Source organism: Impatiens glandulifera, chromosome 6 (genome assembly GCF_907164915.1).
Source record: "Impatiens glandulifera chromosome 6, dImpGla2.1, whole genome shotgun sequence".
NCBI classification, from domain to species: Eukaryota; Viridiplantae; Streptophyta; class Magnoliopsida; order Ericales; family Balsaminaceae; genus Impatiens; species Impatiens glandulifera.
Window position 1 is genome coordinate 27728492 of NC_061867.1, and position 16677 is coordinate 27745168.

At 32.2% G+C, this 16677-nt stretch overlaps 2 protein-coding genes across 4 annotated transcripts; one reads left to right on the top strand and one right to left on the bottom strand.

Moving 5' to 3' along the window:
* The first annotated feature begins 4854 nt into the window (after nt 1-4854).
* Nucleotides 4855-6650, top strand: LOC124942270 (cytochrome c-type biogenesis CcmH-like mitochondrial protein). 3 transcript variants are annotated; one of them, XM_047482736.1, is made up of 5 exons: nt 4855-4983; nt 5315-5507; nt 5802-5933; nt 6019-6222; nt 6401-6650. In XM_047482736.1, exons 2-4 carry the CDS (start codon nt 5364-5366, stop codon nt 6220-6222), a joined length of 480 nt encoding a protein of 159 aa, XP_047338692.1. In that variant the 5' UTR covers nt 4855-4983; nt 5315-5363; the 3' UTR covers nt 6401-6650. The 3 variants fall into 3 exon arrangements, with proteins under 3 accessions (XP_047338692.1, XP_047338690.1, XP_047338691.1); XM_047482734.1 differs by having other exon boundaries at nt 6019-6650; XM_047482735.1 differs by having other exon boundaries at nt 4889-4983; nt 5307-5507; nt 6019-6650.
* Nucleotides 6651-10618: 3968 nt separating this feature from the next.
* LOC124941456 (calmodulin-binding receptor-like cytoplasmic kinase 1) lies at nt 10619-15152 on the bottom strand. Its single transcript, XM_047481789.1, has 6 exons — nt 14865-15152; nt 14459-14661; nt 14215-14383; nt 13121-13210; nt 11931-12226; nt 10619-11096 (listed from the first exon to the last, which is right to left on the bottom strand). Exons 1-6 carry the CDS (start codon nt 14923-14925, stop codon nt 10779-10781), a joined length of 1137 nt encoding a protein of 378 aa, XP_047337745.1. The 5' UTR covers nt 14926-15152; the 3' UTR covers nt 10619-10778.
* Between the last annotated feature and the right edge of the window lie 1525 nt (nt 15153-16677).

Consider the following 16677-nt stretch of genomic DNA (forward strand, 5'->3'; position numbering starts at 1 on the left):
GTTTAAGGAATTCTACCGTGTATCCAGCATCACACATTTGACTTATGCTTAGCAAGTTAAAACGTAGGTTTTCAACTAAAAGTACATTATCAATAGTTAAGTTACCATGGACAATCTTACCCTTGCCCACAGTTCTACCTTTTGAGTTGTCACCGAAGGTGATTAGAGCACCGGTTACTATTCTGATATCGGTTAGCAGATTGTTGTTTCCGGTCATATGCCTGGAGCAACCGCTGTCCAAGTACCATTCAGAGTTTCCTAGCCGTTTCTTTAGATCCTGCAAAATGTACATATTTACAACCATTTGGTACCCACATTTACTTGGGTCCACATGCGATTAGTCCCTTGGGTATCCAAACCTTGAAAAACCGGACGGTCTTCTTTGTTAGGGTTTTAACCGTCCTTTTGGCACTCGGTCTTGTGTATCTCGGTTTTCCTACAAAGGTCTTAAATAGTGGTGATCTTTGGTTTGACCTATGCGGTTCGGGATTGGCTTTCATATATTTGAGGATTTCGGCTTTTCTTTTCACGGGGTCAAGCCATTTCTCAGAGTCGGTTGGACCAACATAATCGTATTTTAGCTTTTCTTCCCTATAGTATGCGATCAACTCTTCTTCAGCGGTCCAGGACCTTTTAAGGAATCTTATAAAAGGGAGGTTACTTCTTGTAAGCCTTACTTTCTCTACGGGTTTTTGGTCTTTGGAGCTATCCTCTGTGTATCCTAGGCCAAACTTGCAATGGGGATGTCTGTAATGACTACACATTTTCTTTACTATATCACTAGATCTCTTATATGCAGCCATCTTATATTGGAGTCGGGCATTTTCTTCTTCGGTTAGTTCTCTAGCCGGTTCACTAGGCCTTTCGGTACTAAGTGGTGGTTCAGGTTCTAACTTGGTTTCTATGCTAGGGATTTCATCAGGTTCTATGATCTCCGGTTTGCTTATAATGGGTACTTCTGGTTCTGTCGGAATGGGTACTATAGGATCGGTTCTAATGTTGAGGTGCTTAGGTAGCATGGCTAGTAGGTTCTTATACTCTTCTACCATGTCATTCAATGCATTATATAACTCATATTTAGTAAATTCTTCACAGGGAGAGTCAAATACATGTTCCTCATTTGCCATGAGACATGTGAGTTCATCATCACTGTCACTGTGAGCCCATAAGCTTCCTCCATCATCGGCTATTAGTGCTTTCGGTACCTCACTTCCTTCACCGGTTTGTTGATAATTGTTTCGGTTATTTTGGTAATCCGGTTTCCGGTCATCCCTCCTTGGTTTCCTGCATTCCCACTTAAAATGTCCCAAACAGTTACAGTTATAACACCTTACATTGGATTTATCACCATAGTTGTAGTTGGTCGGTTGGCTCCTTTTCATGAACCTCCCAAACTTTTGTGCAAGCATAGCCATGGCATCCTCGGTGAACTGTTCGGCGGTTCTGATCGGTACAGGTGCCGGTGCTGGTGCAGGTGCAGCCGGTTCTGTAGAGGTGATTAGTGCTCTGGTTGATGTTGAGGTCGAGACTTCTTCTTCAGTTCTAGACCTCATTTCAAACTCATATGCCTTAAGGTCTTCGAATACATCGTGTAGTTTCATCTTACGTAGGCTTTTTGATTCCCTCATTACCATTGTCTTTATGTTCCATACACTTGGAAGAGATCTCAAAGCTTTCATGATGACCTCTTTGTTGTCATACCTCTTGCCAAGAGTTGCTAACTCATCTAACACACCAGTGAACCGGTCATTGTACTCTTTCATAGTTTCTCCCGGTTTCATTTTGATGCTTTCAAACTTCTGAGTAGCCACCATTATCTTGTTTTCCTTTGTTCTTTCATTTCCCTCAAAGATCTGAATAACCGTATTCCATGTCTCCTTTGCGGTCTTGCAGTCCCTGATCTTGCTGTACGTATTTCTATCCACACTGTTGGAGATCCGGTTTCTAGCATGGTTATCCAGGTTGTTTCTCCTTCTATCTTCAGCTGTCCATTCCTTTCTGTCCTTATCAATGATTATCGGTCCTTCGGCCAGAATGGACTCCATCTCATCATCCAAAGTGATTAAGTGCAGGTGCATGCGTGCCTTCCAGTTGGCAAAGTCATCACCTTCTAGCATTGGAGGCCTATCCTGAAACATGCTTGCTTGAGTATTGAAACTAACTGCTCTGATACCAATTGTTAGGATCTAGGTAGCCGTTGGAGGACCGGGGTTGGACCGGTTAGCGGTTCTTACTCGAAGGGTGGTGGTTAATCCGGTTAAAGATTAACACCGGGGTTTCAATACTACACAAACTGTCACAAACCCTTGAACTAGGTTCAAGCGCGGAAGAGGTTTGTTTCAGGTTGAAGCAGCACACTTGTATGATAGTCAGAACCGGTTTCGGATGATGAAGGTTAAAGAAAATTGATGGGTCGGTTTCGGTAACCTGGTGGTTCGGCTAGGATAGAGTTAGGTCGGTTATAGCGGTACGGGTCGGTTAAATAATGGAACCGGCAAAAAGTAAATGACAAAACAGATTTTATGGATGTTCGGAGATAAAACTCCTACGTCACCCTTTCCTTTCGAAACCGCGAGAAGGATATTCACTAAAGAAAACAAGTACAATCCTATCAAGACTTATTTCCTGCTTGATAACACTCTTACAATTTACACCGAAATTATAAGACACACACTTCAATTTTAGCACTTAGGCTCTTTCTAGAGATAGAATACACTGTTTTCACTTGTAAATTAAATGCTCTTAGAATCTCTCTTGTTATCCCACTTGTCCCGCCTTTACTCTTCTTCAACTGCCCCCTTTTATAGATGAAATATGCCAACGGTCATATTTCACTTCCTTGAATCTGATTGGCTGAGCAGAGGTTCAGTGATTCAGAGTTTCAGACCCTGCGGTCGTCTTTTCAGACCTGACGGTCAATCTCAGACCTGGCGGTCTGTTCTTCCGGTGTGTAAGACAAACCTGCTAGGTTTGTCTTTTACTCAATGTGGACACTGTCTGTTAGACAGTTGTTTGTACTTGGAAGATCTTCTTTCTGACTTATCTCGAAGTGGAAAGATCCTGTAGGACTGTCTTCTGCAGCCTGCAGACTTTCCTCAGACTTGTATGGATATGGAAGTGTTCAGTCTGTTCCTTTGGTATCATTCTCAACAGATACCCGAATTGTCTTCTTGTGTTGGTCGGTCATTGGACTTAACCGGATGGCTTCCGGTGTGAGTGATATAACCGGACTTCTTCCGGTTATTCCTCTGCCTTGTGGCTGATCGGCTGTCTGATGTTTCCGGTTTTAAGCTTTGGCTGATCCTTTCTTTGTGTGGTCATGTTCCAAGTGTTCCTGGTCGGTTTAATGACTTGACCGGCTAGTTTTCTTTAGCCGGTTCTTTTGTTTGACCGGTCCGGTTCCTTGTTCCTGTATGGAAGGTTTATTTAAGTTAGATTATTTGAACCGGTCTAATTTTATCTAACAGTCATGCTAAACCCTAATCGCTAAACAGAATATTAAAAACAAAATCTTCTACGTTAAACCCTAATCCTTAATAACGCTAAACTCTAATCATCTACACTCTCTACAAAAAAGATGGATAACACGGTGTACCTTGTTGGAGTTTTGCCTGGACCAGTCTGAATAGAAGAGAAGAAGTATGAAAGACTTCCCATTTTCGATCGACGTTTTGCATGCTTTTAAACAAAGGGGAGATAAACGAAGAAAGAAGAAAAGACTTATCACTTACAACCATTTTCGATCGAACGTTTTGCATGCTTTTAAACGAAAGGAGATAAATGAAGGAAAGAGAAAAGACTCACCATTTTCGATTGGACGACGATGAAGATAAGAAGTCGATGAATCTGGAGAGTAAGAAATCGCCAAAGAAAAAAGAGAGAGATCGTCGAAAATAAAAAGAAGAAAGATAGGGAAAATGAAACGTTTGAAAAAATGAAATGTTATTATATATTTATCAAAAAAAAAAAATTATCTCCCTACTCATATAGTGCAGACCACGTAGAATTTATGGCCTTAATATTGCTTGTCATTCGTTAAATTTATCTTTTTCCATTTTTTATATAACATGAACCTGACATTGGTCTATTATACAAGATCCTAGGTCGGGTCAATTTGATCTGTTTATAAAAACTCATTACTAAATAATAGAAGTGTATCTAATTTGTATTAAAAGAAAGTTAAGAATAATAATTAGAAAATTTACATGTAAATCAGTTTATCCGTGGATTGTTTTTTAAAAGAAAATTATTTTGTATTATTATTATTATTATTTGTTTTTAAAAATATTTATAATAATTAAATGAACGAAACACTTCATTATTATAAAAGAGGTCGCATTAAAATATTGATTGTAAATAAACAATTATGCATTTTCTTTAAATTTTTAACCATGTAGATCGATCATCGAAACTTTTGAGTTCGTTTTCATTTCGATGATTTTTAATTTCAGTTCAATTCGATTTTCAAGGATATTACATAGTTTTGTTATGTGTAAATTTTTTATTATCAATTATTAATTAGGTTCAAACTCACTTTTTTTTTTTAATTGACTTAAGTAATTAATTAATGATAAAAGCATTAGGGTGTTTAACATTTATTTTAATAAGTTTTAAATTATTTTTAAAAAATTATTAGTGAAGACAATATTTTTTTAATAAATTATTTAAATAAGTATTAATGTATAATAATAAAATATATTTTAATTAATTAATTGAATAGTATTAATTTTATTATTTAAATGATAGATTGTATTGAGATTATTAATAATTAACAAAAACCAACAAACAAAGTTTAGAATAGATTTTTCCTAATGTGTTTTGGGATTAGGTTAGGGTTAGAATTAGGGTAACCCTATCATCGAGTCAAGTCCGGCCTTGATACTGAATGCATTCGTTCTTTTCTTATGATCAAACGGTTCACCAAGTATACAGGTTCAGCGTAGCTCCTTTACTGGAGTCCCGCACTGACCAGCAAAGAAGAAAGTAAGCTTCTCTTCATTGCTTGTCCTCTCCCTCTCTCTCTCTCTCTCTCTTTGTGCCGCCTTTTCTATCGATCGTTCTTACATAGTACGTATATGCATTTCTTACTGTTACTAGTTACGGATTATAAAGTTAAAGTCTTTAAATTCTCTATCTCTATCCCATTTTAGTGTGAACCACTTAGGTAATTTCAATACATTCATCTTGGTTTCCTGTAATCAGCAGTGTTCTTCATGATGTTTTCTTTCCAATGATTTTAGCGTATGTGACGTGTTCGATGAAATGCCTGCATGAAATTTGGTTAAGCTTATTGCTGATTGGTTTAGTTTCTTAGGTTTGTCTTGTAAAGGTGAAAAGAAGAGAGGGTTTTACAGATTTCACAAATGACTAGTGAAGATGATTCCGTAACGAAGGCGCGTACTGAGGCAGCCAGAGCAAGAAACATCAGTCACAATGTTCGTTGCACCGAGTGTGGCAACCAATCCATTGAAGAATCTCAAGCTGATGTCGCCATTTTGCTCAGAAAGGTTTTTACCTATTTTCCCTTTTTCTCTTTGGAAGTGGCTCCATTTTTGCCTGTTCTTGTCATAGTATGGGTTTTGAATTTAAGCTAGGTATAAAGAATCAACTCTTGCTAGATTATATTTTTTTTCTTCATATGGAGTATCCTCCCAAGTCATTTGCTAATATTTTGGAATATATAACAAAAATAGATTTTTCCATAGCATGATCTAGATTACAAAAAGTGATAACAACAAGTCATATTTTAACTATCCTAGTCTACTTGTTCTTTGTAAGACCCAATAGCGTAAATGCTGCAGTTAATTCGTGATGAAATCCGAGCGGGGAAGAGTGACAAAGAAATCTTCAAGAAACTGGAGGATGATTTTGGGGAAACAGTACTGTATACGCCAAAATTCGATTGGCAAACTGCATCTTTGTGGTTGTCACCAGTAAGTAGGAAGGATTAAGTTATAGTTGTTGCTCATATTTCCTTTTCCCATGTAAAGGTAAGATTTTGTTTGGTTATTGGAATAGGTTATAATAGCAGCAGCTGCAGGTGGAATATGGAGTTACAACAGGCACAGGAAGAAGACAAACGTGCACGTAATGGCATTGGATCTTATTCGAGGAGTCGCTTTGACTCCGAAAGAGAAGGAAACCATGCTCGATCTCTTAACTCCTCCACCTCAAGAAACACCTCTAATTCGCTGGTTTAAAAGACACTTTTACCAAAATTAGGTAAACCCATCTTGTTTTTCACGTAGCTTTCAGGGTTTCATAAGCCGAATCATTATGTGATGAGATAACCATATTTGATCACACACTTCTCTATCCCTTAAATAATAGCGCTTCTGATTATCTTTTGAATCTGTCATTTGTGACAACAAACAAGTATAATTGAATTTGTCATGTCTAGTGGACCACATGGATGAACACAACAAGCTCCTTTCGGGTGATAACAAACCCCATATCGCATCTGTCTTGAAATGAGGTGGTTCATCCGGTTTTTGGATTTGCGGAAAGACAATAGACTGCACTGTAATGTTTTTCAGTTCGCATTTCTGTATTTTCTAAATACTCTATATTCTTGTGTTTTTTCTTTCCCTTAACTGATTTTGCCAAAAATAAATGTCTATATAACAAATTGAACTGATATCTGAACTCTCTTTTCATATGTTTAATGTGTAATTTCACGTTTAATGAGTTATTTGAGTATTTGTTTTCAAGTTCATTAGATATTTTGAGTATTTTTTATGTCTTTTAAATGTGTTCTCTGCTTTTGGTGGAGATTAGTTTTGAAACTCTATTCTCTTTACTAATATGATCCCAGGTCATATCTATTATTTCCCTTTAAAATGTGTTCTCAAATACTTAAAGATGACTCAAATCTTCAATTAAATGGAAAAAACTCTTTGTGGTTAGGATAATTGAAGGTAAACCATTTTTTCTTTTATAGAAAACCCAGATAAAAGTGTCCAGTTAACCCTCTTGGCTCTTGCCTTCTTCTAGGAAAGTTTTTAATTCGACAACACTTTGGGCAAATTTCACAAACCTTTCTGTCTATTTATGCAAACAAGGCATATCTACTCGAACTCAGTTGCATTTTTCAAACCTTATCAATCAATATTAACATTAAAAACTGTTCTCAACGGATTTTCCAATACCACTACCAGACCAATCCAATAGGAACCTTCTAATCAATATTATCTATGATTTCTTGCCGGATTTCTATTACATTTTTGGGTTGCTCACTCATAAAAAAAGAGAATGCTGCCAAAATGGCATCATCATCTCTCAATGATTGGATGGTCGATCTTTTCCTTCGGACCATGGTTGCGAGCCGGCAAAACCGTAGTTCCAAATCCCATCTTCTGTAACATAACCAGATCCAAACCAAACGTAAGGAATATCAAGATTGAAAAAACACTACTCAGAAGTTACTTGAGAGTCAACCTATGAATCAAATAGAATATGAGCCAATGGGAAACATTCCATCCTCATCCACCAACCAACAATATGGCCAACAATATAGTTTGATTGAATTCGATCTCTATACTTGCATTACTTAACTCCGAACAACTTACACATAAAATGGATGAAACCGAAGCCCAGAGGATCCAGCTGGAAAGGATGACATTCAAATCAAACAAGCAGAGTAACTTCGCTTCAAATCCTAAACCCTATCGTTCATATTGAACCACAACCCCACGACTTTTTCTTCTAAAACCAGCAAAACAACACCAATTCACAAATCCATAATGGCCCACTTAACAACTTAAGTAACATATTTAATATAGGAACTATGGATGAACTAAGGCCCATTATGCAGGAAACTGATTTGGGTAAAAAAAAACTCTGTAATGAGAGCTATTATCAACAATAGAATATCACCAACCACACTGCTCAAACACATGACAATTTCACTTGTACCCTTGGACTCATTCTCGGATAATGATGATAAAACAAATTATTGAACGACTGCATTCATATCAGACAATGGACAATTTCCTCATGAGGAATAACACATACATGTATTATGGAATTTACTTCACAAATGAACATTTGACTACGGAGAAGATTGTATTATTTAATTTAATGTACAATTATTAAACTTAAATACTATCATTAATGGAGATAATTTAATGTCATAATATTTTGGAGTAAGGTTAAACATATCACTATTATAACTAGCAAAATTCGTGTGCATTAAAATATAAATAAAATAAATTTAATGTATTCAAAGTTTAAATTTTTTTATTAAATTGCGAATAATATATTAAAACAAAAAATAAAACACTCTCTTTACACATTTTATTCACTTCGGTAAATAACTCATCTCATTACATTTTTTTTAATGAATCTCTCATCTAGTGACTTTACCTTCTCACTTTGGTCAGTCAATATTTGATTCAGATTTTTTTAACATTTAGCATCGTGACCTTACTTTGATTTATAAAATATTTGATTCATATTTTTTAACCACTTTCAATTGTTATCGGCCTATTATCCATCGGCAAACCGAATTTTAATTACACTTAGTTAAAAAGTTGAACTTGTTTTGTTAGGTTGCACATTTGAAATATACATGTATTATTTTTAATTTTATTTTTATTTTTATTTTTAATTTTATTTTTAATCATTTTAAATTTATGGGTGGGTCAACCCACAATCTGATCCAAATTTTCATTTACTTTCATATATATATATATATATATATATATATATATATATATATATAAATTAACCACAACTCTCGACCCGGCAATCCGGATACTCTGAAATTAAGCATAATTATATATATATATATATTATAGTTAGTTAAAAAATTAAACTTATATTTTTAAGAATGTTCCGTGTTTATCAAATTTGATATTGAATTTAAAATATAAAGTCTTATTAGCATAGTTAAAGGGTTGTAATAGTTTTGTTATGTTGTAAGTTCGAAATATAGCATTTTTATTTTTATTTTTAACCGTTTTAAGTTTATGGACGGGTCAACCCACGATCCGACTAAATTATCTATTTACTCTCACATATATATCCAAATTAACCATACCTTTAAACCTGACAATCCAGAAATTTTAAAATTAAGCATCATTATATATATATATTAGTGTTAGTTGAAAAATTGAATTTATATTGTTAAGAATGTTCAACGTTCATCAAATTTGGTATTGCATTTAAAATATAAATTTTATTAGCCTGGTTGGTTAAAGGGTTGTAATTATTTTGTTATGTTGCAAGTTCAAAACATGTGTATATCATTTTTAATTTTAGTTTTAACCGTTTTAAGTTTATGGACGGGTCAACCCACAATCCGACCCAAATATCAATATAGCATTTTTAATTTTATTTTTAACCATTTTACGTTTATAGATAGCTCAACCCATAATTCAACTCAAGTATGCATTTACTCTCACATATATATCCAAATTAACCACAACTTATACCCGACAATCTGGACAATTTGAAATTAAGCATCATTATATATATATAAATTAGTTAGTTAAAAAGTTAAATTTATATTATTAAGAATGTCCAACGTTTATCAAATTTGGTATTGAAATTAAAATATAAATCTTATTAGCCTAGTTGCTTAAAGATTTGTAATTATTTTGTTAGGTTTCAAGTTCGAAAACATATAACATTTTTAATTTTATTTTTAACCGTTTAAATTTATGGGAGGTCAATCCACAATCTGACTCAAATATTTATTTACTCTTACATATATATCCAAATTAATTATAGTTCTCGACCCAATAATCCGGACACTTTAAAATTATGCATCATTATATATATATTAGTTAGTTTAAAAGTTTAATTTATATTGTTAAGAATTTCCGCGTTCATCAAATTTGGTATTGAATTTAAAATGTAAAGTTTTATTAGCCTAGTTAGTTAAAAGGTTGTAATTATTTTGTTAGGTTGCAAGTTCAAAACATACATATATCATTTTTAATTTTGTTTTTAACTGTTTTAAATTTATGAGCGTGACAACCCACAATTCGACCCATGTATCCATTTACTCTCACATATATATCTAAATTAACCACAACTCTCGACCCAACAATCCAGACACTTTAAAATTTAGCATTAATATATATATATATATTAGTTAAATAGTTGAACTTATATTGTTAAGAATGTTTCGCTTTTATCAAATTTGTTATTGAATTTGAAATATGAAATTTTATTAGCATAGTGGTTTAAAAGGTTGTAATTATTTTGTTAGGTTTTAAATTTGAAATATATAATTTTTAATTTTATTTTTAATCATTTTAAATTTATAGACAGGTTGACACATAATCCGACTCAAGTATTCATTTACTTTCACATATATATTCAAATTAAACATAATTTTTAACCTGACAATCCGAACATTTTAAAATTAAGAATCATTATATATATATAGATTAATTAATTTAAAAATTAAATTTATATTTTTAAGAATGTTTAACGTCTATCAAATTTAGTGACAATACAAATTTTATATATATATATATATATATATATATATATATATATATATATATATATATATATATATATATATATATATATATATATATATTTGTCTTAAATAAAATAAAATAAACTCTTCTCAAAATGTGACACAACACAAAATATCGTATCTAAATATAAGACCTCAATAGAGATATGATTAATATTTAGTCAAATATATATAAACACAGTTACATAAATTGTATAATAATATGCATCTATACATACAATCCAAGAAATTATCTATAATTGTGGACAACCCAACAAATCAAACAAAAAGAATTTTAGCATATTCAAGCAGAAAGGAATCGTTTATCAATTTCTTCGATCCCAAACATTTTACGGTGATGTTCTTTAACATTGGCATTGACATCCATAGTATGATGAGTAGCAGAAGCTGTAAGAGAAATATGCTTCTCAGTTAACTCTTTCCGGATCTTCCATAGAGCCTCCACACAGTTCTTCATGGACGGTCTGGATTGCCTTTGAGGCGCAAGGCAATATCGAGCAAGCTTGAGAATCTGCTCCACCACCATTAATGATGCAGGAGTTCTTTTAAGCTTTATATCCATAACTAGCACAACTTCTCCATCTCTAAGCTTTTGCATTGCCTACACACAAAAAAAAATGTTTACACATATTAGTCTTTGTGATAGGTTATTAATTTAAATCAAGATCTACTTATCAAACAAATTATTTAAAATTTAAATAAACCGGAGTGGAACAGTACATATTAGACCTATATATATATTAAAACATTTCATAGACAATTTTTTTAGAGGATATGGCATAAATGGCCAAATGGAAGCGGGTTCATGCTCGTGAAGTGTCATGTTAGGTCTCTTTAATTAATTAATTAATATATATATAATTGTGTTTATTAGTGTTCGGGCGGAATCGAGATGGATAACACAAATACCATCGGTCAAATATCGGTCAAACCGGAAACAAATCAGAAACAGTGGGAATGATTATAATACACTAATCACCAACCAAAATTATCTCTAACTTTCTAGGGTGTAACATTTCTTTTTGAAAAAAGACATTAGGGTATAATTTATTTAAATAAAACCAAAGTTTATTCCTACTAAAACCACTTTTAATGGAAGTGAGGAGCCCTCATAGCTTCCTTCAAGGAATAAACTTGGTTTTTAAAAAAAGAGTAAACCCTTCTTTTCAAAATAACCTATGGTAAAAATCAAAATTATTTGGAAAAAATTATGCGGGCATCGTTCGGTTTGGGTTATTTGGGATTAATCTCAAATAACTCGCCAACAAACATATATCTCCAAATCATTTAAATCATCAACCACAGTACATTTTATTTCCTTAAAGAACCAAAAAAAATCATTATAAATTTGTAATTCAAATAATCGGAGATCAAACAATGCCTTAGTTGAAAAAGAAAATTATGTTTATTTGAGTTCATTTAGTGAGAGCTTTACCCATTTTGACGTTACTCTCTCTTTATGAGACTTCTTTGGTTCAACTGGATTCCTGCCGGTCATCATTTCTACAAGAAGTATGCCAAAAGAGTAAACATCACTCCTTTCAGTAAGCTGATGTGCCTTGGCATATTCAGGATCCAAGTAGCCGGCTGACCCTTTGACTTGGGTTGAGAGAGTAGCATCCAGATCTTCGGTTACTATTTTCGCAAATCCAAAGTCAGACACTCTAGCCCGAAGATTCTCAGTAATGAGAATGTTTGATGAGTTTACATCTCTGTGAATAACTGGAGGATCTGTAGTTCACAGCTGAACAAAAATCAGTCTTTCTATGCAAAACAATAATATATCAAATCAACCTTTAAACCATCCCGGAAAGTCTACATTTGTATGTTTGTAAAAAATCCCAATTATCTAGAGAAAATAATTTGAATCACAATCTAATAAAAAATTATACCAAATGAAGCAAAAACAAATCACAAAATGATCATGATCCTCTTTATACCAAATAAAACACAAGATTTCACTATAATCTAGAAAATGATAATAAATTAGGATCATCCAGAAAACAATCTTTTACCAAACAAAAAAACAATATCATTTTTAACTTTAAAGATTTTCTAATGGGATCTTAGTTGAGACAAAATATTAGTTTCTAGATAAGATCCAAATATCAAACAATGATACCTATAAGAGGGTGCACACAAACAAGAAATAAGGCAACATAAGGGATGTTTTGGTATAAGCTTTTCATATCAAATAAAAAAAAAATCTATATTTGTTACTTTTATCAAAAATAACAATGATCTAAAAAAATGTGAATAGTGATCTAGAAAATAATATAATGGACATAGAAAAAAAAACAATTGTACCAAATGAAAGAAGTATATTATAATCTGACATTATTTAAGAGAGAAAATTAAACCAAATGATGCTAAAAATTACATATAATCTAATATGATGATCCATAAAATAATTTAGGTCATCATCCAAAAATATCTTATACCAAACGGAAAAAGTTCACTTAACTTTGACAACTTTTCAATCGTGATTGTGACAAAATAACAATTATCAAATATGCACATGATCATGTTTTCATTTGCTTGTTATTGAAGACCTTAAGAGGGAAGCATTTGCATGTATCTCAGGTGGTTAGTCATACATTATTGGACTATATCATGGTGGGCTACCTGAATAAGAATGCAGATATGTCAAGGCATGAGCTATGTCAATTGTGATATCCAAACGTTCAGCAATTTCAAGTCCACCTCCACGGAAACCTGCATTTAGCCAGATTTTCCATTACAAATATGTTTCATTAAAATCTAAAGTAAACACCAAGAATGCGTACAACCAATTTACAATTACAGCACAGAGAGTATCCAAATGAGAAGTCTGTAAGAGAGTGAGTAACTTGTAATACATTTGTAAACCACAATCAATACTCAGTTCATCATGAAAAAAATACCATTGTTAGCAAATGCACTATGAAATTTACCACTTTGATTGTATATCCATAACTGTGTTGTGTGTAATTGGTATTATCTGTATTCAGGTCTAAGTTTGTAGCTGATAAAGAAAAGGAATATTAGTAGTTTAAAATAAAAAAGAAATGATTAGGCAGTATCAGATTATCTTCACATGTTAAAGAAAATAGTTATACAGCTTCACGATTCTTCTCTCTAACCCTAAACAGTTCTTTGTATACTAAAGCTTTCGATCCTCAATATATCACGAATGGTTCGAGTAACTGAGAAAGATTCGTGAAAATTAATGCACCATTCCAAGTTTTTGCTTGGAATAGATAAATTTGAAGGCGTATTGCCCTCTGCCAGTGACTATTATCGTCACCAACAAAGGCGTGTGAGAAATTGAAGACGATAACTAGGCAAAGCTATCTGCCATAGGGTGAGCTTTTATTCAATGGATACCAAACATACTAGTTGTATTCTCTTTTAATGAGAATTGTAGGATTTAAAATATAAACTAATTAGGGAAATATAAACTAATTATGGAAATATAAACACCAAGTATTTCCTTTCTTTTCGTTGTGAGCCCTGATGAAGATAAGACATAGCTGCTACTGAGCTGCGGAGCGAGTCTGTATCAGCTAATTATTGTTATTTTTCTAGAAAATTATTATTATTGTCTTTAACAGGAATTGAAGATTTTGGAACTTGGATGCTAGAGAAATCAAACCTTTTCGTGCAACATTTTATAAACCAGAACCTTAAATCATAGAATTGCATTTAAGAATCAATTAAAATCAAGAAATTCAATTTACCATCCAAATGCTCTCTAAGTGTCCCATTGCCAACATATTCAAATATAATAATTCTTTCACTTCCTTGTTCAAGAAATCCATATAACTTGACCAGATTGTGGTGTTCAATCTTTGATAACTTCAAGATCTCATTTCTAAACTCGTGTGAAGATTGATAATCATACAGGTCCTGCAGCCAAAGTAAAAGACCACTTAGTATCCATCACCAGTTCTTATTAACCATATTATCAAGATGAGTGTTTACCTTTGGAACCCTCTTAACTGTAACGGGAGTTCCATCTTTAAGCTTCCCTTTATACACCTTTCCAAATTCCCCTTCCCCAATCTTATTTCCATCAGAGAAATTGTTGGTTGCCCTAGAAACCTCTTCAATTGATAAATCAATTTTTTGCACATGTCCTCTAGACATGTTGCTGCTACTACTCCCAGCTGAATCATGATCTGGAACTACAAATTTAGAGGGAAAATAATTTAGGAACCCTAAGTTAATAAGTATTAAATTCACATGTATCCAAGTTCAGCTTCAAATAGGGCAAAATGACTGAGATCATGATAGAAATGATTTCCGATTCAAAGATATATCAAGATCAAGGTAACTTGAGATTCAAACAATGACTTTTGATCAATAAGTCTCGAGAAAAGATACTTACGCGAAGAGGCATGTTCGGTGTTGGACTTCTTTCGCTTGAAGAAGGATAAAACGGCGGACATATTCTTGGGGAACGGCGTTCAAAAATGTGGACTTGGGTTTGTCTCGAAGTTCCTTGGTTTAGTTCGGAGAGTTGTCGCCGGAGAGTTGTCGCCGGAGAGATTAGCTGACAAAATATGACCTCTGATGTTGCGCGTTATAGGAGACGAGGATTCACAAACTTGATTCTGTCAATGGAAGATTAATCAAACATCTGGATAATGCTGTAAATATATATATAAGAGAGAGAGAGAGGGAGGGAGGAGTAGATTCATGTCGCAGTTGGGATTAATGAATTCAATTAGAGGCCACGTAATAAATAAACATGTATGATGTAAAAAGACAAATTCAAACACATAAATCATTCTTCAAAATAAATTAATGGAAACTCACATATTATTTTTCTATTACTTCCCCATTAATTGGTTACTTCCTCTCTTTTTTTCTATTAATTTTAAAATGTATTTAATATGTTTTAATTTACTTGTTTATTTTAAAATGAACAATAAAAAAAGTAGTGATAAAAGAGGGAATTTCAGTGATGGAATGATATGTCACTAAAAGGATAAAATGTGAAGAGGGGGAAGAGAGAAATTTTGTTATTTTTTTTGGCTAATCAAATTGCGCCATATCATTCTCTCCCTCATTCCCTTCCTCAAATTTCCTCCCTCAATTTCTAATTACAAAAATATTCATATCAAATTATAAATATTTAATAATTCAAAAGCAAAATTTTTATTTTATTATATTTTAGGTATTATTAATTATTAAATAATTATATTTTATTTTTAATCTATGTTAAAGTTATATAAAATTTAGGAGGTTAAAGTTATATAAAATTTAGGAGGTTAATATATATGATGATTATAAAATCTTTGAGAAAAATACTGATGAGTGGTAATAAAACAATTTATGTTTATATCATGTTTGATTATATAAAATGAGATATTTAAGCGGTTATATAATGTGAAAGCATGTTGTCTTATAACATTTCTCACTAAACAAAAATTCTTTAAAAATATGAAAAATTATTTTAGGAGGATGTTGTCTTTATTTTCATCATTAATATTTGAATTGAGTTTTATTTTGTTCAAACATTTTATTTAGTCATATCAGATTTTTATTTGTTGATCATATTTTCAGTTGTCTTAATGATCATTTATCGAGTTTATGTTTGTTTCCTTCTTAATAACAAACGAGATTAAGTTACTAGATTTGAAGTTATTTTTTTTTATTTTTTCAATAAAGTGTTGTTTAAACAAATATTTGAGGAGCCACTTTTACAAGTATTCTCACATTATTTATATGAGTTTTTCATTTTTTTTTATCATATATGTAGATAGATTGTCAATTATCACTTGATAAAACATTTTCGTTGTTGTTTATCAACTCTCGTTCAAATATAATTTTTATTGGCGTGTATATATTTGGTAGAAATTTTTCCGACACAATTGGATTGGTTTGTTCAATTTGTTTTACTTCATCCTTCATTGTTACGGATTTTTAGAGTCACGATTAGAAATTAAAAAATATATATATATATGTTCAAATCTTTTACATTAAATTTTTTTAATATTGCAAATATATTATATTATTTAATATATATATTTTTATTTAGTTGTTTCTTAACGTTATTTTGTAATTTATTTTTTTATATGTAATTTCTTATAATGATTTTTTTTCTTAAATAAAAATTAAAAAAGATATGGATCATTAATATTTAAAAATTCTTTTTAGTTTTCAATTATATTATGTAATTTATTATCATAAAAAAA